This window comes from Ranitomeya variabilis, chromosome 8 (genome assembly GCF_051348905.1).
Source record: "Ranitomeya variabilis isolate aRanVar5 chromosome 8, aRanVar5.hap1, whole genome shotgun sequence".
Classification (NCBI taxonomy): Eukaryota; Metazoa; Chordata; class Amphibia; order Anura; family Dendrobatidae; genus Ranitomeya; species Ranitomeya variabilis.
In genome coordinates, this window is record NC_135239.1 from 13,654,740 (window position 1) to 13,682,019 (window position 27,280).

The window sequence follows — 27,280 nt, forward strand, 5'->3', positions numbered from 1 at the left end:
GCGACTAGTAATGACCATTTTTAATTTCTTTCCGTGCGGCTGCAAATCACGAGCTGCCGAGTGACCTGCTACAATCCATTGTTCCGGTGTGTGTCCTGCCCTCTGCGCTGCCCTCATTAGGAAAGCTGTTACACTTTACAAGCAATTTAGCAAAGTTTAACCTAACACCTGCGAGACGGAGCGAGTGTATTAAAGAGTATTCTTCTCCCTCGCTTCACACGCCTGATAATATCATGATATGGAAACATCGCTGCTCGTCTTCTGCCTGTAAGGGAACAAGACAGACAGTAGCACTGCACTCGGGACAGATTTCCGCAGATTCAGGGATCCAGTATCTGGTGAACACACGTCGCCTCCATCATCTGTGTCTGGTGACCACCTATCCCCTCTATTAACGGTATCTAGTGACAGCCCGCCATCTCCATCATCAGTATATAGTGACCACCTGTTGCCTCCACCTTCAATATCTGGTAACCGCCCGTCGCCTCCATCATCAGTATCTGGTAACCGCCTGTCTCAGTATCTGGTGACTGTCAGTCACCTCCATCATCAGTATCTGGTAACCGCCTGTCTCAGTATCTGATGACAGTCTGTCACCTCCATCATCAGTATCTGGTAATCACCCATCCCTTCCATCATTATCTGGTGGCTGCCTGTCGCCTCCATCATCAGTATCTGGCAGCCAGCCATTGCCTCCATCACTTCTTTTTGTCACTTGTACACAGGTTATGGAGGATCTTGGCAGGAAGTTGCATCAAGCATCTTGGAGAACTGACCCCAGATCTCCTGTGTATGAGGCTTGTGCGGATCCTTCTGTCTCTTCATGTGATCCCAGACAGACAGGATGATGTGAGATCAGAGCTCTGATTTTAAATCTCAGGGTTCTGAGTTGATGGCACTGCTGGACATCTGATTTCGCAGGGAAGTAACATGATGTGTCCTTCATCTGCTGCACTAAGTTTCTTGGCCAACCATTGCATCTACACTCAGTGTTGCCTATTCCTTGGTGTTTCTTCAGTAGAGCATGAACAGCACATCATGAAATCTTTGGGACAGACCTTGCTGATGCAGTATAACTGCCTTCTGTCTTGTTGCTGTGCTCAGTCTTGCAACCTCACCATTGTAGCAGAGTTTGTTGACCTCCAAGGTTTAGGCCTCCTACACAGCTGATTCAGTTAATAACAGTGTTTGCTATAGTGTTAAACCATTAACACTTCTATATTTGAGAGCTTCTTACTTTGCAGCTCTATTCTTCACCTGCATAAAAATGTAGCACTGTCCTGTGACTGATTATCCACCATCTAACGTCCATGTTTTCCCTCATAGGTGAGACGAAGATAAGAAGATCCTTTCACCTTAAACCTGATATGATGAGACTCAAATCCGATACCATTCCTAAAGCGAATCTGTGTTCCAACTTTCCAGAGACATCACAGAGAAATATAGTTCCTTACAAGCAAAGTGCTGATGTCATGAGTCGTTTAACAACAAAGGGATCGGTGGAAATGAAGATGCACGCTGCGAGACCGCCGCTGTGCGCCCATCGATCACAAAGAGGTGGCCCCAGCGTTCTTCTGAATGAGAGAAAAGATATTTCTTCGCAGACAGACAATGGCCTTATCTGTAAATACATGGAATGTGATAAATTAGAGGAACCCAGAAGACAAATAACTGAACCGGAGACACAAAATGTAAAATTTGAGGATCAGAAAATTCAAACTCTTGTCACTGAAGAAAATGGTTTTGTGAATAATGACAGCGTGCTTCTGTCAGCCAGGATACGGAAAGTGAATATTCCGAAGAGTGTTGGTTTTTATATACCACACATTCGGCACAAGTCAGACATAGCGGTAAACATACCTCAACCACGGCAGGAACAGATCTGCCGTCCGCACCTCGGGAGCAAGTATCTACTGACTATAAATCACAAGGACTATGAAGCCAGACAGACGAGCTACACTGGCACCTTGGTGGATACCTTCAAAGATGTATACATCAACAGCAACACGATGTACACAAGGCAAAAACAAGACTACCTAAGGGTGAAAGTTAATCTGCATCCATTTCGGAAAGTAAGAGTCCACCCTCAGCAAACTATGGAGGCCATGAAAAGAGGCAAAAATTCTAAAAGTTTCCCACCACAGTCATCCAGGGAGAAATCAAGACCAAGAAATTCATCTTCGTCTACTGCCGAGACAAAGGCGATGAGCCAAGTGGCAGATAAACCATCTCACGTTGACCACCCAATGAAAGTAGGGACTGTCTCGAAAGATTGTCCAAGTTCAAAAGCTAAAGATGCTCCTGATAAAAAGGAGAAAGCGGAAAAACTCAATAATACGGATGATACATCTGGTAAAGAAGCCATGACACCCCTTACAGAAAGGGATCGTAGTCTTGAAGGTCTACCCAATGGGACAGTTGAAGGCTCCTCATCAATTGTTGATGAAGATCAAGGTTCAAAAAGAGCCTTCAACTCATACGAGTCTTTAAAATCTAACGGAAACCTTTCGACAGACCACAGTCGGGATCATAGCAAGCTTAAAGATGAGAAGATTCAGGGAGAGAGCGAGGAGTTAACCGAAAGTGAGCTGCAGGCACAGTTGGAAAGTCGAGATAACACCAGTGCTCTCTGCGGAAATGTGCCTGATCCAACGCCGTCAAATGTCACCGGTAATTCTGGAGGAACAGGCTCTCTGTCATGTGGAAATAACATTAACTGTGAAATAGATATTGCTGGTTCATCATTGCCGGGTAATAAGGTCAATGGCCATTTAGAGGGCAATAGAAAAGATGAAATTCCTGAAGTGGGTCATTTACCCGGACCTGATAATTCAATTAACACCACCACAATCAATGAAGCCACAGATAGAGAGAAGAAGGAGGCCGCTGACAGCTCTCCTGCCGATTCCCAGGCAGGCAAAGCAAGGCGTCTTGAAGGAAGCGAAAAGGAACATGAACAATTCGAAGGAAATGAGAAGGTTACGGATCATGTGGACCACGGAAAAATATTGTCTGCATCTTGTTTACAAAGCACCCCCGGAAGAGATGATCCACCATTAAGCACAGTCATTGACCTTCAGTGTAGCATTAGTCAGCAGGTGGAGAAGACACCACGCCACGATCATAAACCTGATCCACAAGATGTAGTGTCAGAACAGAACCTGCCCCTCAAGTCTCATCCATCACGAGAAGCCGGGTCTTCTGTAACCAATGACATCCCTTTAACTCCATGGCAAAATAACGAGGCTTCAGAAGGTTCGGAGGCTCATACACCAGCGTTACCCCCGCCGCTAAACAGGCAAAATAATGCAAATAACAATCACTCCAAAGCCGGTGCGGAGAGCGGGAGGAAACGGCTCAGCCTGTCCGACAGCTCCAAAGTCATCATAGTCGTCGAAAGTCTAAACAAAACAATCAACATACAAAAATATCTGAGCGAACGCAGCACGAGACACCAAACCTGGCAGACGGCAAATCCCTCCAGCAGCGAAAGCGGCAGCCAGAAGAAGAAAATCTGCCTGATCCTCCCGGAGAAATCTGGAACCGGAGTCCCAAAATCAGCCAGCAAAAAAATTAAGTGACTTCTGTTACAAGATATCCAAAAACATTCTGGAGAAGTAGTCGTCCCGAGTCTCCATGACTGACCCGTTACTAATAATTAGGTTACAAGCGTTGCCTCAACGTCTTAAAATTACAAACTGCTTCTAAAAACAATCAATGGACCTCTGAAGAATGGACAGAGTGTTAATAGTCTACTCCTCATTGCCTCGGTTATCGGCCACTTCTGGAGTAAGAGTGGTCGGTTTCCTAGACAAGACGTGCTCATGTAACCTGTTTGGTACACATTTTGCGAGCGCTGCTCTGAAGTTGGCCAGATTTGCTGGATCCCTCGAGCGTTAGGACTAGTGATGAGCGAACGTGCTTGGATAACGTGGATTGGAGCATGCTCAGGAGTTATCTGAGTGTCCGGGGCGTGCTCGGTAGTATGTTCGATTTCCTGCGGCTGCATGTCTCGTGGCGGGTAGACATGCCTGTTTGTTAGGCAACTGCAGAGACTTGGACATATTATCCGGCACGCCCCCGATACTCTGATTACACCCGAGCATGCTCGGATCCACGCTGTCCGAGTACGGTCGCTCATCACTATTTAGGACCCCAGCGCTCGCCCGATGATTGACAGACCAAGCTGCCTCTGCCCGCAGCATCTGAGGGAGGGCACAGCCGGACCAGCGGGGCGACCATGCCATCTTTAGTGGATCACCGTCACTGGGCAAGTGGGAAGGACATTACAACAACCCTATAAGATGTTTTGGCAAATGAATAAAAGCCAACATTTCCTAACGGGATTGTGGGGAATGTGAGTAAATGGAGGGGTCCTAGGCATCCTCATCTCTGGGCCAAAGTAGGGGGCAGTTACCAGGAGAGCCTCTCTCTGGAGGACCCGTCCTGTCCTGCGTTACACAGATATCCCACTGATATAAAAGGACACGGTGTAATGCTTCACTTCCCCTATGGAGGCGCTGCAGGGAAATTGAACACATATTGCAAAGTTTTCCAGCAGATTACAGCTGACCGCTGGTGGTCCCATCAAGGAAAACGTTGTGATCAGCTTATTATGGGGGGAACCTTCTGATGAGTACCGAATGTCTAAGGCAGAGAATCACTCTAAGCAACGATACATGGACTGAGGGTGAATGACTGTACATCTAGGCTCAGGGTTGGATCGGCCGCGCAGCAGAACCGGTGATCATCTGCTGGACCAAAGGGTTAACAGAGGTGGCCCCATATAGGAGAACCTGAACTGAGGCTGAAGGGTTCGTCCTAGGCCCGAGCACCCATCCTGTACGCCGTATGTCTGCCCCAGCACAGAGCCAGCTTGGAGAGGATCCAACATACGATGGGGAAACCGCTGCGGTATGGCTGCGGCTTTATCAGCGAGCGCGTCTCGAGGTGATCAGACCACGTGATCAGGACAACCCCAGTGATGGCTCTCATTGTGGAGCTTCCTGGTGAGGAGGCACGGTCACCTCGAGATGTAATAAACTAATAAAAACACATCTGATTCCCTATCGTGTACTGGATCCTCGGCAGCGCAGGTTTTATACTCACATTCATCTCCACGTTTGCTTACTATCATTTTGGCGGATCCTTTGCACAAAAGCTAATAAAGGGTTATGACTTTCACAACCCCCCAGGTGAGAAAATCCTGTTTTACTCTTTACTCTGTAAGTCTACGTTCACATTTGCGGTCTGCGCCGCAGCGTCGGGCGCCGCAGCGTCATGTGCCCCTATATTTAACATGGGGGCGCATGGACATGCGTTGCACTTGCGTTTTGCGCCGCATACGTCACTGCGGCGCACGCGTCCGGGCAGAGCGCGCAGCAAGTTGCATTTTTGCTGCGTCCAAAATCAACCAAAAAAAGGACGCATGCGGCGCAAAACGCAGCGTTGTGCATGCGTTTTGCTGCGTTTTTGTTTGCGTTGTGCGTTGCGGCGCCGACGCTGCGGTGCACAACGCAAATGTGGACGTAGCCTAACCCGGATAAGACTCTATTGCACTTATTGTCATTCCAGTTTTTATCTAAATATTAGTACAAGGCCAGACAGCCCCAGAGTACTGTGGTACCGGCTCTGCCAGCACCATATGTATGGAGACTCTCTCTGGTTTAACACCATATGTAAAAATACTACCTCTCTACCAGCACTAAATGTAGAGAGATTACCTCTGTACTAACATCAGAGACTACCTCTCTCCCAGCACTACATGTACAGAGATTACCTCTGTACTATCATACAGAAATAGAGACTACCTCTCTACCAGCACTATATGAGCAGAGACAACCTCTGTACTGACACCAAAGGTATGAAGACTACCTCCATACCGGGACCATATTTTTGGGAGCACAGGTTTGTACTGACACTATATGTACAGAGAATACCTCCCTACCAGCACCATATGTACAGATACTATCTCTGTACCTACATCATATATACAGAGCATTCCTCAGTATCTCAGGTGGGCCCAAGGTACCCCCATGTAGCATAGGTGCTATAATAAGGGGCATTGTGAAGGTCACCCAGCTTTCCCAGAAACAGACTTTTAACAACTGGACAGAAAAGAGAAAAGTAAAAGGCAGATGTTTGCTGATCATGCTTAAAGAGGTTGGCAAATGCTTTCTGCAATGTAAAATAACACGATTAAATAGTACTCGCCCTCCCCCCACCATCATGATTTCTACCTCTGTTTTTGACTGCAGCGTTAACATCATGTTGACAATGTGCATCACCGCTGCAGCCAATCACAGAGACAGAAGCATCAGTGGAGAATGAGGAGTGTGACTACTAAATGTTTGGGGTCCACTTTAATAAGAATTAAAGGGGTTTCCCCAATCATTTGCTATAATATAATCCACGGATGACGTCACGCCAAAGGTCATGAGAACATCGGGCGCAGTGCAGGGTCCAGGCACCAGGGATACAGAGAAGGAACAGGAGGAATGCAAATGAAGACCTTTGTCAAGTAAAACTGGATAAACAGGACAACCCCTTTAAGGTGGAGTCGCTCTTAAAGGGACACTAAACCTTAAGTGCATATTAATTACATTTGCCATGCAGCTATTTTTCCCAGTTATCAGCCATCACATTATCACTGTTACCATAACTTATCTCTAGAGTCTCCATAAACACACGTATTCTTGGCAGACACAGCTCTTCCTATTACCAGCAGCAGTTTTAGGTTTAGCGGCTTATTTCGGATTATACCGTATGATCAGTTCATTGATAAATATGGTAATTTAAAGGAGAAGTCAATAGCAATTATTAAAACAAAAACTTCTTATTTTTTATATTTTGCATATTTTATTCTGAAAAAAATGATAAATGATGAAAAAGTGATGAGTAAATTCACCAGACGACCACTAGGTGGAGACATTTCATCTCTTATTATCAATCATTTTTATTATTTTATTTATTTATTTTTTTTGCAAAAAGCAATCACTCCAGACACAAAGACACAAGAAAGCAATCCTTATCTGCTGCTTAAAGATGATTTTATTTTTGTGGATGCGCCTTGTTATCAATGTCACAAATAGGTTAATTGTGGTGCATAAATTACAACATTGTGAACAAAATCCAATGCCGATCTCCAAAACTTCAGTTTCTGTAAAATGGAGGTGGTAATTAACAGAGGAAACCAGATACAAAAATGATCTGCCCCTGCTCAGTGTCCTGCTGATAAGACCCCCAGCAATCAGCAGCGATCAGCAGGTAACCTGGCAGTAAGTGTCTGATATTCCTGCAGCACCACCGCAGGTGAAATGAGGAATTACATATAAAAGGTATGGACAATGCTTAGACATTATGGGTCAGAACTGGGAACATCTTACATATTAATCAGGGGCGTAACTACTGCGGTCGCAGCATTGACCACTGCGACCAGGCCCGGAGGGTGAGAGGCCCGCTGACGCCAGCAAATACTTCACCCGGATGGGACGCACACTCAGCTGTAGTGTATTGCAGCGCATAGACCCATCAAATCCGTGTGCGGCAATACAGGCTGCCGACCAATCAGAGACCAGCAGCTGACGTCGGCCTGCACGTGACCGAGGAGCATGCCAGGGACGTCATGCGCTACAGCTGCCGGGTTCAGCAGAGGACGCAGGGGAGCGGAGGTAAGGTGAGTGTTTCAAATCAGTAAGTACAGGGTGGTCATACTACTACATGGAGGACTATGAGCTGCGCATTATACTACATGGAGGACTATGGGCTGCGCATTATACTACATGGAGGACTATGGGCTGTGCATTATACTACATGGAGGACTATGAGCTGCGCATTATACTACATGGAGGACTATGGGCTGTGCATTATACTACATGGAGGACTATGGGCTGTGCATTATACTACATGGAGGACTATGAGCTGTGCATTATACTACATGGATGACTATGAGCTGCGCATTATACTACATGGAGGACTATGAGCTGCGCATTATACTACATGGAGGACTATGGGCTGTGCATTATACCGTATGAATGACTATGGGCTGTGCATTACACTACATGGAGGACTATGGGCTGTGCAGTATGCTACATGGAGGACTATGGGCTGTGCATTATACTACATGGAGGACTATGAGCTGCGCATTATACTACATGGAGGACTATGGGCTGTGCATTATACCGTATGAATGACTATGGGCTGTGCATTACACTACATGGAGGACTATGAGCTGCGCATTATACTACATGGAGGACTATGAGCTGCGCATTATACTACATGGAGGACTATGAGCTGCGCATTATACTACATGGAGGACTATGGGCTGTGCATTATACCGTATGAATGACTATGGGCTGTGCATTACACTACATGGAGGACTATGGGCTGTGCAGTATGCTACATGGAGGACTATGGGCTGTGCATTATACTACATGGAGGACTATGAGCTGTGCATTATACTACATGGAGGACTATGGGCTGTGCATTATACTACATGAATGACTATGGGATGTGCATTATACTACAAGGATGACTATGGGCTGTGAAGTATATGCTACATGGATGACTATGGGCTGTGCATTACACTACATGGAGGACTATGAGCTATGCATTATACTACATAGAGGACTATGGGCTGTCCATTATACTACATGGATGACTATGGGCTGTGCATTATACTACATGGAGGACTATGAGCTGTGCATTATACTACATGTATGACTATGGGCTGTGCATTATACTACATGGAGGACTATGAGCTGTGCATTTTACTACATGGATGACTATAGGCTGTGCATTATACTACATGGAGGGCTATGTGCTGTGCATTATACTACATGTATGACTATGGGCTGTGCATTATACTACATGGATGACTATGGGCTGCGCATTATACTACATGTATGACTATGGGCTGCGCATTATACTACATGGATGACTATGGGCTGCGCATTATACTACATGGATGACTATCAGCTGCACATTATACTACATGAATGACTATGGGTTGTGCATTATACTACATGGATGACTATGGGCTGCGCATTATACTACATGGATGACTATTGGCTGCACATTATACTACATGAATGACTATGGGTTGTGCATTATACTACATGTATGACTATGGGCTGTGCATTATACTACATGGATGACTATGGGCTGCGCATTATACTACATGTATGACTATGGGCTGCGCATTATACTACATGGATGACTATGGGCTGCGCATTATACTACATGGATGACTATCAGCTGCACATTATACTACATGAATGACTATGGGTTGTGCATTATACTACATGGATGACTATGGGCTGCGCATTATACTACATGGATGACTATTGGCTGCACATTATACTACATGAATGACCATGGGTTGTGCATTATATTACATGAATGATGATGGGTTGTGCATTATACTACATGGATGACTATGGCTGTGTATTATACTGCATGGATGATTATGGGCAGTGCATTATACTACATGGAAGACTATGGGATGCATTGTACTATATGGAGGACTATTGGGAGTGCATCATACTATATGGAGGACTAAGGTGGGTGCATTATACTACATGGAGGACTATGGGATGCATTTTACTATATGAAGGACTATGGTGCTTTATACTGTACGGAGGACTATGGGGGTGCATTATCCTATATGAAGACTATGGGGTGCATTATACCATAGGGAGGACTATGGGCTGAGCATTATACTTTATGGAGGACTGTAGGCTGTGCATTTTACTATATGGATGACTATGGAGGGTGCAATATATATGAAGGACTATGGGGGTGCTTTATACTATATGAAGGACTATGAGTTGTGCGTTTTATTATATGGAGGACTATGGGGAGTGCATTATACTATATGGAGGACTGTAGACTGCATTTTACTACATGGATGACTATGGAGGGTGCAATATATTATATGAAGGACTATTGGGGTGCATTATACTATATGAAGGACTATGAGTTGTGCTTTATACTATATGGAGAACTATGGGGAGTGCATTATACTGTATGGAGGACCGTAGGCTGTGCATTTTACTATATGGATAACTATGGAGGGTGCAATATATTATATGAAGGACTATGAGTTGTGCTTTATACTATATGGAGGACTATGGGGAGTGCAATATACTGTATGGAGGACTGTAGACTGTGCATTTTACTACATGAATGACTATGGAGGATGAAAAATATTATATGAAGGACTATGGGGGTGCATTATACCATATGGATGACTTTGAGTGGTGCGTTATACTATATGGAGGAATATGGAGAGCGCATTGTGCTTCTGCTATGGGGCCCCATGATTTTTATGAATGCCCCTGATGAGTATAATGGTTTATTTTTTTCTGTACATAAAAGAACAGCGGCTGAATGGGGGACATATACCAGGGTGAGGGATATATATACCAAGATGGGGCCAGGGTGATATATATAAAATCAGGTTGGGGCCAATCCAAATCTTGCACTGGGGCCCATCAGACTCTAGTTAGCTAACTGGTATTAACTTAGAGTGTCTTGTGCAGAAGTAAAAAGCCCCTTAAAGGGGTTGTGCAGATCTTCTCTGCAGCCTGATCTCACATTAGGTGGAGAAACAACAACTGCGGCTATAAAGAAAAAGAAAGTCACTCACTTCAGGGCAGGCGTTCCATCCTCTCATCAGCAGCGAGGATATCGTCTTGGGTATGGAATATCCTATAGGTGGTCTGATATGATGATACGCCATGTCCGCCGCTGCGGCAGCTGCAGGAAGACCCCGGAGAGAAGCGTCAGAACTGATGTACGTGGAGATATGGGGACATTACACCTCCCCTCCATTGCACGGCTACTCACAAATATCATTACCGGTCTTTTCGGACCAGGCTGAAACAGGAGAACATTTTATACTCAAGAAGTGGAGGGTGAAAGGATTATTAGAAAAATATTAGGTTATTCCGGGAGCCCAGGAACTAAGTACTTCAGCCTCGTAGTGAATAAAGGGAAGATGCACATCCTCGACCTCCGCACCTCATTGTCTATGGGACGGTAGGAGATAAGTACAGCGCTGCACCAGTCCCATAGACAATGAATGATGAGGACGGGGGTAATCAGTGCCGGAGCAGCGGCAGTGTGCAGGATGGAGGATGTGTCTCTATCTGATCATGAAGAACATAGGCCAAAAGGGCAAGCGGAGCCGGTATCACCTGATGGCGGACTACAACATGCAGAAACATCACCGCCACTGCAGATTCGGTGCCGCTAATCCCTGGATTTCCAGTCAATCCTTTTTGTAGAAAAAATAAGGTTGAGATAGTTTCCATACAGGACCAAAATGTGGCGTCGTTACATGTAAATAATCCGCTCTCATCACTTCAATTTAGCATTGTTGCAGTGTTGCAATTTTTTATTTTAATTATTTAGATAAACAGAGAGAAAGAAAAGAACAAATGTGATCAGAAGATGATCTGTCAGAACAAGTGTGAACAGGAGCCGCTGCTGTGACTGTAGTATACACACGCCAGAGACCCCGGCCGCCGCTGTGTGCGCCAGAGACCCCGGCCGCCGCTGTGTGTGACAGAGACCCCGGCCGCCCCTGTGTGTGCCAGAGACCCCGGCCGCCCTGTGTGCGCCAGAGACCCCGGCCGCCCCTGTGTGTGCCAGAGACCCCGGCCGCCCTGTGTGCGCCAGAGACCCCGGCCACCCCTGTGTGTGCCAGAGACCCCAGCCGCCCTGTGTGCGCCAGAGACCCCGGCCGCCCTGTGTGCGCCAGAGACCCCGGCCGCCCCTGTGTGTGTCAGAGACCCCGGCCGCCCTTGTGTGTGCCAGTGACCCCGGCCGTCCCTGCTGTATGCTCCACAGACCCCGGCCGCCCCTGGGTGCGCCAGAGACCCCGGCCCCCCTGTGTGTGTCAGAGACCCCGGCCACCCCTGTGTGTGCCACAGACCCCAGCCGCCCCTGTGTGCGCCAGAGACCCCGGCCCCCTGTGTGCGCCAGAGACCCCGGCCACCCCTGTGTGTGCCAGAGACCCCGGCCGCCCCTGTGTGTGTCAGAGACCCCGGCCGCCCCTGTGTGTGCCAGAGACCCCGGCCGTCCCTGCTGTATGCTCCACAGACCCCGGCCCCCCTGTGTGTGTCAGAGACCCCGGCCACCCCTGTGTGTGCCACAGACCCCAGCCGCCCCTGTGTGCGCCAGAGACCCCGGCCCCCTGTGTGCGCCAGAGACCCCGGCCACCCCTGTGTGTGCCAGAGACCCCGGCCGCCCCTGTGTGTGTCAGAGACCCCGGCCGCCCCTGTGTGTGCCAGAGACCCCGGCCGTCCCTGCTGTATGCTCCACAGACCCCGGCCCCCCTGTGTGTGTCAGAGACCCCGGCCACCCCTGTGTGTGCCACAGACCCCAGCCGCCCCTGTGTGCGCCAGAGACCCCGGCCCCCTGTGTGCGCCAGAGACCCCGGCCCCCTGTGTGCGCCAGAGACCCCGGCCGTCCCTGCTGTATGCTCCACAGACCCCGGCCGCCCCTGTGTGCGCCAGAGACCCCGGCCCCCTGTGTGCGCCAGAGACCCCGGCCCCCCTGTGTGCCCTGAGATGTGGGAAAACAGTGAATATATGAATTTGAAGCTGCAAGGCTGCCATATACTCTGTGCTTACAAAATTGAGTCAATTTTTGCAGTTTAACTTTCACAAGTTGATTGTTTGCATACATCTCGGTGCACAGAGCCGCCGCTGCGCTGCCTGATACCTGCACGCTCCCGCACTGCACCTTCTACCTGGCCATGCTTGCTTCATGCTTCAAAACAATACTTAGACTTGGGAACTTACAGTAAGTAAACGAACAATGACAGCCTGATACAGAGGGGCGAGGACCCTGCCACCACGGGCTTACGTTCTACAGGATGGTGGGGAAGGAGACAATACGTTGAGGGTTGCAGGAGCTCCGGTGTTAGGCTGCTTTCACATTAGCGTTGTACGACGCACGTCGCAATGCGTCGTTTTGGTGAAAAAACGCATCCTGCAAAGTTGTCTGCAGGATGCGTTTTTTCCCCATAGGCTTTCATTAGCGACGCATTGCCACACGTCGCAACCGTCGTGCGACGGTTGCGTCGTGTTGTGGCGGACCGTCGGCACCAAAAAAGTTACATGTAACGTTTTTTGATGCGTCGTGTCTGCCATTTCCGACCGCACATGCACAACCGGAACTCCGCCCCCTCCTCCCCGGACATCACAATGGGGCAGCGGATGCGTTGAAAAACTGCATCCGCTGCCCCTGTTGTGCTGCGCTTTCACAGTATGTGTCGGTACGTCGGCCCGACGCCCTGCGACGTGCGTCGTACAACGCTAGTGTGAAAGTAGCCTTAGTGAGGCGGTAGCTCCGGTATTGGTGAGGCGGTAGCTCCGGTAGTGGTGAGGAGGCAGCGGGGTCAGTGCAGGCTGTAGGCTTTCCTGAGAGATGGGTTTTCAGGTTCCGTCTGAAGGATCCGAATGTGGTTGATAGTCAGACGTGTTGGGGCAGAGAATTCCAGAGGATGGGGGATATTCGGAGAAGTCTTGGAGGCGGTTGGGTGAGGAGCGGATAAGTGTGGAGGAGAGAAGGAGGTCTTGGGAGGACCGGAGATTACGTGAGGGAAGATATCGGGAGATTAGTTCAGAGATATATGGAGGAGACAGGTTATGGATGGCTTTGTAGGTCAGTATTAGTAATTTGAACTGGATACGCTGAGGGAATGGGAGCCAGTGAAGAGATTTGCAGAGGGGGAAGTGGAGGAGTAGCGAGGAGAGAGATGAATTAGTCGGGCAGCAGAGTTAAGGATGCACAGGAGAGGTGCAAGGGTGTTAGCAGGGAGGCCACAGAAAAGGATGTTGCAGTAGTCAAGGCGGGAGATGATGAGGGCATGCACAAGCATTTTAGTAGATTGACGGTTGAGGAAAGGACGGATTCTGGAAATATTTTTGAGCTGGAGGTGACAGGAGGTGGACAGAGCTTGGATGTGCGGTTTGAAGGACAGGGCAGAGTCAAGGGTTACTCCGAGGCAGCGGACTTCCGGTACGGGGAAAGTGTGATGTCATTAATTGCGATAGATAGGTCAGGTATGGAAGATCTGTGAGATGGAGGAAAGATGATGAGTTCAGATTTGTCCACATTGAGTTTGAGGAAGTGAGAGGAGAAGAAGGAGGATATGGCTGATAAGCACTCTGGGATTCTGGACAGAAGAGAGGTGACATCTGGGCCAGAAAGGTAGATCCGAGTGTCATCATCATAAAGGTGGTACTGGAATCCATGGGACTTTATGAGTTGTCCCAGGCCAAGGGTATAGATTGAGAAGAGTAAGGGTCCTAGAACAGAGCCTTGGGGGACTCCAACAGAGAGAGGGTGGAATGAGGAGGTAGTGTGGGAGTGGGAGACGCTGAATGTGCGGTTGGTAAGGTATGAGGAGATCCAGGATAGGGCGAGGTCTTTGATGCCAAAGCAGGAGAGGATCTGTAGTAGGAAGCAGTGGTCAACTGTGTCGAAAACAGAGGACAGGTCTAGGAGGAGGAGTACAGAGTATTGTCTGTTAATATTAATAAGTTACAATGTTACTCAAAAGTATCAAAGGAACCAACAAACAGGGATAAAATTAGAGGCGGAAAGTCCAGGTGACCCGCTCAGTGCTGCGCCAGCGTCTTCAGCAGGACGATCTTTGGTTTTCTTTGCAGCACCCATCGGAGGTAGTCACCGTCTGCTTAGTTTGCTGCGCTGCTCCCATCAGTCTAAACGTCGTTCAGACATCAGTATTTTTCAAGCACGAAAAAAATGGTGCTTGCGTCATTAGTATTCTATATGTTGGAATAAATAAATTCCAAGGCTTCTCCAAGTCTTCGCAATGTTAAATACGTGCAGCTCACAGGCGGTACTGATCCATCCGCATGCTGTCCGAGGTTTTTATGGACCCATAGACTTGTGGTGGCGCTGCCAGGAAAAAAATGGACGTGAACAGCCCCATAGACTATAATGGGTACGAGTGGTATCCGTGAAAAATATGGATAGAGCCAAGTCTATGTGTGCGCTCTTCCTGTGGAGACATCATTACACCCGGCCCCCAGGACAGCACCTTACACCCGGCCCCCAGGACAGCACCTTGCATCCGGCCCCCAGGACAGCACCTTACACCCGCCCCCGGGACAGCACCTTACACCCATCCCCCAGGACAGCACCTTACACCCGGCCCCCAGGACAGCACCTTACACCCAACCCCCAGGACAGCACCTTACACTCATCCCCCAGGACAGCACCTTACACCCGGCCCCCAGGACAGCACCTTACACCCGGCCCCCAGGACAGCACCTTACACCCATCCCCCAGGACAGCACCTTACACCCGGCCCCCAGGACAGCACCTTACACCCGGCCACCAGGACAGCACCTTACACCCAGCCCACATGACGGCACCTTACACCCAACCCCCAGGACAGCACCTTACACCCAGCCCCAGGACAGCACCTTACACCCAGCCCCCGGGACAGCACCTTACACCCATCCCCCGGGACAGCACCTTACACCCGGCCCCCAGGACAGCACCTTACACCTAGCCCCAGGATAGCACCTTACATGTCCTCCTTTGGAGATTATCCTCTGGACCCCATATTTCTCTTGCGGAGCATACCAGGCACTTACTACCTTCTTTTTCTATTAACCCAGGTTGGGTCTCCGCGAGTGCGGCTGTCTTATAATCTCTGATTTTACTCCTCTCGCAGACAGTGGTGAACACATGAGCTGTCTAGAAAGTCTCACACCTCTCCTCAGCCGCGATAGACATTGTCTTTATCATTTCTTTACCTACTTACAGTATTTACAAATAACTCTGAATTACTCCGTTCTGGGGTCTCTACATATTTAGGGGATCCGGTCTGGAGTCTCAAATAATTTAGGTATTTGGTTTGACATCTGAATTAATTTGGGGATCTGGAATCTGAAATAATGTAAAGGTCTGGAGTCTAAATATAATTTGGCATCTGGTCTGGAGCCTACACAGGTGACATGGGTGCTGAGAAAGTGATCAAGGATAAGGTCCCTGGAAGTCTGGGGGTAGTAAACGCATTAATGGTAATGTCTGTGGTGTTCAAGAAAAGTAACTGGACTGATTATAAGGTCCTTGCTGATTTACGATAGTGGTTGGGTAACGGTAATGGTCCTAGTGGGTAGCAAATGCATTAATAATAAAGTCCCTGGTGGTCTAGGGTAGCAAATGCATTAATAATAAAGTCCTTCGTGGTCTACGGTAACAACTGGGTAATAGTTATGTTCCTGATGATCTGGAGTAGTAAATGTATTAATAATAACTGCCCTGGTGGTCTTACATAGTAACTAGGTAATGGTTATAGTGAAGGATAGTAAATGCATTAATGCTAATGGTCTTGATAGTCTTTGGTAATAACTGTGTAATGGTTACATCCCTGGTGGTCTAGGGTAGTGGCCGGGTAATAATTATGTCTCTGGTGGTTTCGGTTAGTAAATACGTTAATGATAAAGTCCCTGATGGTCAGGAGCATTGACTGGGTAATGGTTATAGCCTATGGTGGTAAACGCATTAAAGGTAATGTCCCTGGTTGTCTAGGGTAATAACCGGATGATACTTATGTCTTTGATTGTCTAAAGATGTAAATTTAATGATACAATTCCCGGGGGTCTAGGGTAACGAATACAGTAAGTACGGTAACTAGTTGGCATCTAGAGGAGCACAGAGGCTGTGCGGGGAAGGACAGGCGAGGAGCGGGGAAGGACAGGCGAGGATCGGGGAAGGACAGGCGAGGATCGGGGAAGGACAGGCGAGGATCGGGGAAGGACAGGCGAGGATCGGGGAAGGACAGGCGAGGAGCGGGGAAGGACAGGCGAGGAGCGGGGAAGGACAGGCGAGGATCGGGGAAGGACAGGCGAGGAGCGGGGAAGGACAGGCGAGGAGCGGGGAAGGACAGGCGAGGATCGGGGAAGGACAGGCGAGGATCGGGGAAGGACAGGCGAGGTGCGGGGAAGGACAGGCGAGGTGCGGGGAAGGACAGGCGAGGATCGGGGAAGGACAGGCGAGGATCGGGGAAGGACAGGCGAGGATCGGGGAAGGACAGGCGAGGATCGGGGAAGGACAGGCGAGGATCGGGGAAGGACAGGCGAGGATCGGGGAAGGACAGGCGAGGATCGGGGAAGGACAGGCGAGGATCGGGGAAGGACAGGCGAGGATCGGGGAAGGACAGGCGAGGATCAGGGACGGGCAAATATTAGATTTTTTTTAACCCCTTCCCAGTCATACAGATCCAGCATAAAGCATAATGGCAGACGCTATTTTGTGGGAATTGTCCAAATTGAATCGAATCGCAAAACAGTAACGGTTCACATTTTTTGTAAAATTCAAAGCTAATTAATTATTTCATTAGCGCCACTTCTGATGTAACAGTGATTGGCGCCCGATAACCCCTTTAATATTTCCTAGACAGGACACAGACATTGTGGGAGATTTCCCTTTAAGATGGTGCCGTCCTGGTTTTAATTAACTCAATCATGACTAAGTTATCCATCGTCTTCTTTGCACTAAAATTAACTATGCAGAGAAAATTGCTAACGACGCCTCATTTGCATCTATTAGGAGGCGAAAAACGTGCACGAGGCTGTAAGGAGAGGAGAGAGCGGCCGGTAACGTGGCCCTGGAAGCAGCACAGCCCGGTATACAGGCGGCGGTCCCGCCGGCATAGTAATACCCAGCACTGGTCACAGTCGGATCTGCACCATTCACTTCTATGGAGCCGAGCGCTAACACCACGCAGCCAGACCAGGCTTCTCTAACCTCGGACAAACCCCTTTAATTGAAAATGGTTGCGAAACATTTTCAAACTGGAAAATCCCTTTAAATTAGCCAATCTTTAAATTGCCCCAATCTAAGCAGTTATGTTAAAATTATCCTCCAAAATTATATTCTAGCTCAAGATTAATTCTCCTGCACACGAGAACCCTAGAGATCCCGAGCGTAGATCCGAGCAAGGCCACCTCAGGGGCTCCGGCAGGCTGCAGGGTGGGGTGTTGGCTGCTGGACTTCTCCCTCTACAGAAGCTGCGCTGCAGCAGCAGAGGTTACAATGCAGTCCTGCTCCTTAAAGGGGATGGATTTTATGGACACCTTTGAGAACATGATTGTTTTTTATCTTATCCCATCTATTTTGGGCTAATAATTATTTTTGCAATTGGGTTTCATTAAATAAATGTGCACATTTTCCTTCCATAGCCTCAGCTGCTGGCTGTTGAAGAGTTTTTAAGAATCCACCAGCGAGCTTATTTCTGGGGGGTTTTAATGGCTTTTTTCTTCGCTCTTCGAGGCTGATTTATCACCGTATCAAGTTTGGCTGAACAACAAATCTGGTCTGTGATCACAAGTCGGGCGGACGGAGGAGTCGGAAAAAGATGCGAGTTACGGCCTCCCTGTAACAATGAGCTCACTGACAGTGTCACTGTAAACTCATTCCGCAGCCAACAAGAAACATCTACAAAAAGGGAAATAGTGCAACATTTTTAATAAATCCCAATAATAAATCCTTATATATTGGGTTAAAAATCACTTTTAAGTAAAAAATAAATAACTGTATCGCATTGATGGTGTTCATGTCCTTCAAAAGAGGTCGCTGGAAAGCAAAAAGTGAGAGAATATCTGAATGAAGGCAGCAAGGGTAAAGGTACAAGAGCCACAACCCTTGTACACCACATTGCACCCGAGGACTGGCGGAGGCATTATGTCGATGATACACAATGGCTTTAAATAAAGGGAAAGGCCTTCTGATCTTTTTTTTTTTGCTAATTTTTTTTTTTTTTATAAATTCCCATACAAATGGAAGATGTATTAATAATGTTCCATTAAAGCACCAAATCCATCAATGCAAAATAAGGCTCGCTAAAAGCTTCCAATTACTGCACCCAAATTAGTGTGGTATAAATATAGCGGCCCCATCGATAGCTGTCATCAGATAGTGATGCTAATTAGCGAGATATAAGATACACCGCACACTCCCTCTTAATTGCCCCCATGCTACTTGTCCGTGAGTGATTCCCAGCAAGGGCCCATTACAAGTTCACCGTGACCTCGCCGGGATGGATCTGATGGATTGTAAAATGAAACATTTATTACAGACATAAAATTCACATCAAAGAAGAGGTAACATGGCGGATAATGTATACTGCAGATAGTAGGCATACCACTGAGGCGGGATAGATGGGCAGGTAGCACTGCGTGAGACAAAGGATCACGCTACTGATGTATAAAGGCTTTAGCGGTCCTATTGGCTCAGTGCCCATTAATGCCTTTAACTTGGGGGTGCCTTAAAAATATTTATTTAAGGAGAACCTCCACCTGGTTTAAAATGTCCAATGTTTGTTCCTATTTAATTCCTGCCATTACCCTGAGTATTCCACTTTTCGTTTCTTACAAATCCGCCATACGGTTCCAGAAATATGGCTTTTTTTGTTTTAGTGTTATTTATTATGGTCTTTTTCATGGCTTACAAGAATCTCTTGGGCGTGTCTTTAGGCTGCTCTGCATAATTATCCTGCGAGCACCGCCCCTGAGGATAGACCATAAAAAGCAATCATTGAAAAAGGACCTTATCTCTGGAACTGTACATCGGATTTTTAAAAAACAAAAAGTAAAACACTCACGGGAACAGTGGGAATAAAATAAGAGCACAAACTGGCCACTTTTGACCTGGTGGCCGCTTCTCTTTTAGCAGCTACCAGGGTTCTCATAGGGGAATTAAAAAAATATTAACACAAAATGAAAATCTCTAACAAAAACACATTCTAGTTCCCCCCTACCAAAATACTGCAAGATCAAAAATAACTATCTACAGTCAACCATGGGACGTGGGCTACGGTAGTGAGTTAGTTGGCATCCCTGCCGGGGGAGAGGAGCAGGGACGCTGGCGCTACACTACCCATGGCGGTAATGTATGGGTCACAAGAGGGTTGGCTTGGTCTGAAGTCTGATGCTGACTTATTGTTGGGGCCTGAGCAGGAATTGTAGAGTTTTGACTTCTAAACAGATTTTGTGTTGGGGTTCAAGGTCAGAAAATAAGTTTTAGGGGTTGCATATAGTAAGGAGGGGTCTGGTTTGGGGTCTGTACATAAAGAGGAGCTGGTCTGGAGTCTGCAGTAATGGGCGCTCTAGTACATTGTATTTTATTATGTGTGAACGGATCAAATGAACTATGTCTCTAAAATATCAGAGGTTCGGGTCCTATGAAAGGGTGGGCAGTGCGGTAAAAGTTTGTTGCTTTATTGCAAACTTTGGAAACTTATAAAAAGTTGGAAAGTATGAAGAGACATGACAGTGGGCATAGGATCATGATGACGAATATCTCAGGATAGAAATATGCGAGAGCCGACAGCAGACCTGGGCTTCTCCTCCATCACATATTTGATTTGTCGCATACACACATGCGGATGGGCCGTAATGGCAGCTGGGGTGTTGTGACGGTCTATGTCAGCCACGGTATGATTCCTATGGAGTCCATCCTGCGGATTGATGACTTAAGGATCAGTATTTTAACGATACTCTCAAATACCACAGTATTGCCGTGTACTGAATAGCCGATCAAGTGATCGTTGGTTGAAGTTCCCCTAAGGGACTGATAAAAGTGCAAAACAAACAAAAACAAAAACCATAAAAAAAAAACCAAAATATGAAAGTCTAAATCACCCTCTTTTCCACCAATGTAAATAGCAAAAAATAAAAAAAAAGTGCTGACGAAACACAAAAGTGCAAAGATAAAAATGGGGTTAAGATAAAACCATCCTACAGACATCTGCGTTAGCCGCCTGCAGCGGAGGTTGAGGGTCCTGTATGTAGGAACGTGTCCCCTTTAATATATGACTGGCGTACATCTGCACTCCCTTTAATCCCTTTGTAACTGTTCCATTATTTATTCTCTTTCTTCCCCTCAGATCGATACATTTATAAACTTGCGCGACGTCGTGGTCCTGTGATCAGACGATATTGCTCTCATGGAAGTTCATTTGCTAATTGGCGCCATCCTTTTATCAGAGAGAAAATCCTCCGCGTGTCATCGAACGCTTTCATCTTTAAGATTCTTTTTTTTGCATCCTGTTTTTTTTCCTTATACACATTCATATCTTCTCACCCAAATCTCAATTTTTCCTTTTAACTTTCCATCTACAAAAAATCTCCCCAAAACTTTGTATCCCACATTGCCGGACAATGATTGGATAAAAATCAATTGCTATGTGAAACTAAAGATTTTTTTTTTGCATTTTTTATTTATGCAAATTTGTCCTCAAATTCAATTTCAGATGCCGGTTTGAAAAATCTCCGGTCGCTGAATCGGCCGCGTCTCTATTTAGCCTTCACTTTGCGGCTTTGACCTTCTTTTTCTAATAATAATCCGAGTTCAAAAAAAATATTTTTTAGTCGTTGTTCATCACAAATATTTAAAATTGGTAAGAAAGGGAAAGACTGAAGAAAGGAACGTGGAATCGCTCGTCTCTACCCCTGCCGGACTATGAAAGGGAAGAGAAGAAAAAAGTGGAGAGAAAGCTTCTTTTCTATTACACAGGGAATCTAATTTATTAGCTGCCTATATTGAATCAAATATCAATCATCCATTGAATTATGGAAACATTACCGACTAAATCACAGTCACCAAATAGGAATAGAATGGAAAATGTATTCATGTGACCGCATCACGAAATCTCATCAAAAGAAATCAGACCGGGGGATACTGAAGGTTTATCGCTTGTGAGACAGTCAGCAAAGGTCAGGAACGAGAGCAGACGCGGTACCAGCCGAACAAACGAAAGGGAGCGACAAAAACTAGTGAAGACGTTCAATGAGCTGCCGATGCCTGAGAGGCGATGTACACCTTTACACACAATTTATAGTTTCTTGTTAATATTCTTTCCAATAGCAAAACCTTCTAAATAGTCTTCATAAAAAAATATATCATTTTGCTGCTGCTGAGTGACAGTAAATCTAACTGAGCGCTCTGCAAAACTGATACAAGTCACTCAGAACTCCTGCAGGCTGGATGTGAGGTCTGTGTGTCTCTCCCAGTAATATAGGATGGATGTGAGCTGTGTGTGTCTCTCCCAGTAATATAGGATGGATGTGAGCTGTGTGTGTCTCTCCCAGTAATATAGGCTGGATGTGAGCTCTGTGTGTCTCTCCCAGTAATACAGGCTGGATGTGAGCTCTGTGTGTCTCTCCCAGTAATACAGGCTGGATGTGAGGTCTGTGTGTCTCTCCCAGTAATATAGGCTGGATGTGAGCTCTGTGTGTCTCTCCCAGTAATACAGGCTGGATGTGAGCTCTGTGTGTCTCTCCCAGTAATACAGGCTGGATGTGAGCTCTGTGTGTCTCTCCCAGTAATATAGGCTGGATGTGAGGTCTGTGTGTCTCTCCCAGTAATATAGGCTGGATGTGAGCTCTGTGTGTTTCTCCCAGTAATACAGGCTGGATGTGAGCTCTGTGTGTCTCTCCCAGTAATATAGGCTGGATGTGAGCTCTGTGTGTCTCTCCCAGTAATATAGGCTGGATGTGAGGTCTGTGTGTCTCTCCCAGTAATATAGGCTGGATGTGAGGTCTGTGTGTCTCTCCCAGTAATATAGGCTGGATGTGAGCTCTGTGTGTCTCTCCCAGTAATATAGGCTGGATGTGAGCTCTGTGTGTTTCTCCCAGTAATACAGGCTGGATGTGAGGTCTGTGTGTCTCTCCCAGTAATATAGGCTGGATGTGAGCTCTGTGTGTCTCTCCCAGTAATATAGGCTGGATGTGAGGTCTGTGTGTCTCTCCCAGTAATATAGGCTGGATGTGAGGTCTGTGTGTCTCTCCTAGTAATATAGGCTGGATGTGAGCTCTGTGTGTCTCTCCCAGTAATATAGGCTGGATGTGAGGTCTGTGTGTCTCTCCTAGTAATATAGGCTGGATGTGAGGTCTGTGTGTCTCTCCTAGTAATATAGGCTGGATGTGAGCTCTGTGTGTCTCTCCCAGTAATATAGGCTGGATGTGAGATCTGTGTGTCTCTCCTAGTAATATAGGCTGGATGTGAGCTCTGTGTGTCTCTCCTAGTAATATAGGCTGGATGTGAGCGCTGTGTGTCTCTCCTAGTAATATAGGCTGGATGTGAGGTCTGTGTGTCTCTCCTAGTAATATAGGCTGGATGTGAGGTCTGTGTGTCTCTCCTAGTAATATAGGCTGGATGTGAGCTCTGTGTGTCTCTCCTAGTAATATAGGCTGGATGTGAGCGCTGTGTGTCTCTCCTAGTAATATAGGCTGGATGTGAGGCCTGTGTGTCTCTCCTAGTAATATAGGCTGGATGTGAGCTCTGTGTGTCTCTCCTAGTAATATAGGCTGGATGTGAGCTCTGTGTGTTTTTCCCAGTAAACAGCACCATATAACCAAACTTCCAATGCTCCTGGGTTGGTCTTAGGCGGTAAAGCGTGGGTGATTGGTCTTCATTGCACTCTGTGTAAACACTTGTTCAGGGCATCCTCTTATTAAACTTAAAAAAAGTATCTTAACATCTCAGGAAATTCATCATAAAAATAAAAAGCCAACTGTATATGGAAGAGCGTGGGTGTATGTAATTAAGCATAGAAATTGTAGGTTAAAATATGGTAAGCATATAATTATGGCAGAGTGCCAATCAGCCCTCCATTGGATTAAATGTGCAGAGAAACTTTTTTTTTTGTAAGTATAAATATGTATGCAAATGTATCTCATCCAAAATATTGATACTGTTCTCCTCTGTGAAGCGCATGATCGCTCATTTGCATCGTCTCGGAAATTACTTTTTAATGTTTAATAGATAGTAGAGTAAAAGTAAAGCTAAAAACAACAATACCTCGACATACCCCCCTCCATACGATGGCATTTTGCAGAGTTCCTGACATTTTTGTTCTAGAATTTATTCCTAACATAACATGGCAGATCTTGACACATGGAATCGGCTGACTGATATCTGGCATGAACCCGCAGACTGGCAGGGAGGTTGGTCAGGGGCGCAGAGGGTCAAAACAATTCTAAACAAAATCTAATTCAAATTCTAAGAAATCCTAATTTTTTGGGGATTCGATTTGCGTGAATCTGGTAAAAGTTGTCTCAGTCTCGTGAGCAGCTCGTCGCTCTGCAGTCTCCTTTCTTCCTGGCTGCTTGGAGGATGGGCACATCTCTGAGTGAAGTCCTTTAAGTAACAGAGAGGGAGGGGAGCAGATAGCTGCTATATAGAAATCAATGGTCTGGGATGTTAGGAGTTAACTCCTCTCCTGTAATTTATCTCTATGCACACTGCAGGCTCTGGTGGCCGACCTCCATGGGTACCAGCTGTGCACTATGTAAGATAATAGCTCTCACAGGAGGAGAATCAATTACAAACGTTCTTATTTACATGCTGTCTTACGGAAGTAATTTAATAACAAAACATTTGTTATAACAAATTGTTAAAACAACAAAAAAATCATACTTGTCTTCTCCAGTGGACCAAGACTGGTGAGATCAGCAGAGTGCTTTATCCACACTTACGGTTTACTTTAACTGAAAATTACACTTTCATTTTGGGGTAAAATTCCAATGTAATGTTGGTATCTAGCACTTCCATCAGACACCTACCTGGTTTTAGATGAGCAAAAGGGATTTCTCCAGTGAGCAGCTCCCAGAGACACAAGGCATAGCTGAAAACGTCAGCCTTGATGGTATACCGGGTGGACTGACTGAAGACTTCTGGAGCCATCCATCGCAAGTTCTATGGATATATAATGCTACATTATTTCTATTCAGGGATACTTGGGTCTTCTGCTCTACAAAGGCACGGAGTCAGCTACTCTACTGTATATAGAGGTGTTATCAGTCATTATACAGGAGGAGGAGGTGGTGAGCTGTGATATCATCTATTGTGAATGGTGGATCCTGTGTGATCTACTGTATATAGAGGTGTTATCAGTCATTGTACAGGAGGAGGAGGTGAACTGTGACATCACCTATTGTGAATGGTGGATCCTGTGTGATCTACTGTATATAGAGGTGTTATCAGTCATTGTACAGGAGGAGGAGGTGAGCTGTGACATCACCTATTGTGAATGGTGGATCCTGTGTTATCTACTGTATATAGAGGTGTTATCAGTCATTGTACAGGAGGAGGAGGTGAGCTGTGACATCACCTATTGTGAATGGTGGATCCTGTGTTATCTACTGTATATAGAGGTGTTATCAGTCATTGTACAGGAGGAGGAGGAGGTGAGCTGTGACATCACCTATTGTGAATGGTGGATCCTGTGTTATCTACTGTATATAGAGGTGTTATCAGTCATTGTACAGGAGGAGGAGGTGAGCTGTGACATCATCTATTGTGAATGGTGGATCCTGTGTTATCTACTGTATATAGAGGTGTTATCAGTCATTGTACAGGAGGAGGAGGTGAGCTGTGACATCACCTATTGTGAATGGTGGATCCTGTGTTATCTACTGTATATAGAGGTGTTATCAGTCATTGTACAGGAGGAGGAGGTGAGCTGTGACATCACCTATTATGAATGGTGGATCCTGTGTTATCTACTGTATATAGAGGTGTTATCAGTCATTGTACAGGAGGAGGAGGAGGTGAGCTGTGACATCACCTATTATGAATGGTGGATCCTGTGTTATCTACTGTATATAGAGGTGTTATCAGTCATTGTACAGGAGGAGGAGGAGGTGAGCTGTGCCATCATCTATTGTGAATGGTGGATCCTGTGTTATCTACTGTATATAGAGGTGTTATCAGTCATTGTACAGGAGGGGGAGGAGGTGAGCTGTGACATAATATATTGTGAATGGTGGATCCTGTGTTATCAGCTGTACATTATATAGAGCTGCTATCTGTCATGGCAGTCATTCCTGTTGTGATAATGAGACTGCTGAAAAGTTATCTGTACAGAATATGAAACAGAAGTCTAATATATGGCCTAGTGATCAGTGTTAAAATTGCAGATTTTATACATATAGTAATGCAGAAAATTCAAAACACACAAAAACAAACAAAATGGCACTAGCAATCAGAACAATACATATAACAGAAAAACTTGAATTAAATAATCCAGCATTTTCTGGTGACACATTCCCTTTAAGGACGTGTTTACCTCTCTGGGGAAAGTAAGGCTCTTAACATAACATGTTCCTATTTAAGCTGCGGATTTCAGGAACAAGCGGCAGCTATTGGGCCAAATATGGGATTAGCATCCCGAAGAAACGCTTCCATTATTACCAGCCGCTCCTCATCATTATTCCTGCGATTGTCAGCGGGTTCTGCCCGCGATTAGCGGCAGCTGCTAAGGCGACAATACGGCTTGGCTCTTGCCATGAGATTTATGTAACAAGCAGGACGTGAAACGACAACGACAAAATCTGCGAACACGAGGCGCAGACTGGAGACCCCGCGCTGCCGAGAATTCCGGGAATGTTTTTATACCTAAAAGGGGTTCACCAAATAAGGGGTTAAAATGCTAAAAACATCAACTCTCAGTCCTCCGCGGTGGTTTCTGGTTCTTCTGACACTGAGGCTCATGCTGCCAAGTGGAGGAAAAGGGCCGTGAACGTTCTTGTCATCAATGAGATAAGTCGCCAAACAATGGCCACAGCATCGGAGGAATCTAATGCCAGCATGGAGGACCGGGGATTCTGGGGGGAAGGAGCGGGGATTCTTGGGGGAAGGAGAGGGGATTCTGGGGGGAAGGAGTGGGGATTCTGGGGGGAAGGAGAGGGGATTCTGGGGGGGGAAGGAGAGGGGATTCTGGGGGGAAGGAGTGGGGATTCTGGGGGGAAGGAGAGGGGATTCTGGGGGGAAGGAGTGGGGATTCTGGGGGGAAGGAGCGGGCATCCTGGGGGGAAGGAGAGGGGATTCTGGGGGGGGAAGGAGAGGGGATTCTTGGTGGAAGCAGCAGGGATTCTGGGGGGAAGAAGCGGGGATATAGGGGGGAAGGAGCGGGGATTCTGGGGGAAGGAGCGGGGATATTGGGGGGAAGGAGCGGGGATTCTGGGGGGAAGGAGCGGGGATTCTGGGGGGGAAGAAGCGGTGATATTGGGGGGAAGGAGCGGGGATTTTGGGGGGGAAGGAGCAGGGATTCTGGCGGGAAGGACCACGGATTCTGGGGGGAAGGACCGGGGATTCTGGGGGGAAGGACCGGGGATTCTGGGGGGAAGGAACGGGGATTCTGGGGGGAAGGAACGGGGATTCTCGGGGAAAGGTCTGGGATTCTGGGGAAAGGACCGGGGATTCTAAGGAAGTACTGAGGGACTCT

General features: G+C 46.9%; 2 protein-coding genes across 5 annotated transcripts in view; one reads left to right on the forward strand and one right to left on the reverse strand.

Moving 5' to 3' along the window:
* LRRC53 (leucine rich repeat containing 53) overlaps positions 1-3,816 on the forward strand; it is a 66,885-nt gene extending 63,069 nt beyond the window's left edge. For both annotated transcript variants that reach the window (XM_077277327.1, XM_077277328.1), the window contains one exon: positions 1,327-3,816. In XM_077277327.1, coding sequence (XP_077133442.1) covers positions 1,327-3,581 — 2,255 coding nt within the window. In that variant the 3' untranslated portion in view covers positions 3,582-3,816. The remainder of the gene's footprint in view (positions 1-1,326) is intronic.
* LOC143788012 (serine/threonine-protein kinase TNNI3K) overlaps positions 1-27,280 on the reverse strand; it is a 179,497-nt gene that overhangs the window by 43,723 nt on the left and 108,494 nt on the right. For all 3 annotated transcript variants that reach the window (XM_077277332.1, XM_077277330.1, XM_077277329.1), the window contains 2 exons: positions 24,618-24,750; positions 10,649-10,758 (listed from right to left, as the gene is read on the reverse strand). In XM_077277332.1, the coding sequence (XP_077133447.1) occupies positions 10,649-10,758; positions 24,618-24,750 (243 nt within the window). The remainder of the gene's footprint in view (positions 1-10,648; positions 10,759-24,617; positions 24,751-27,280) is intronic.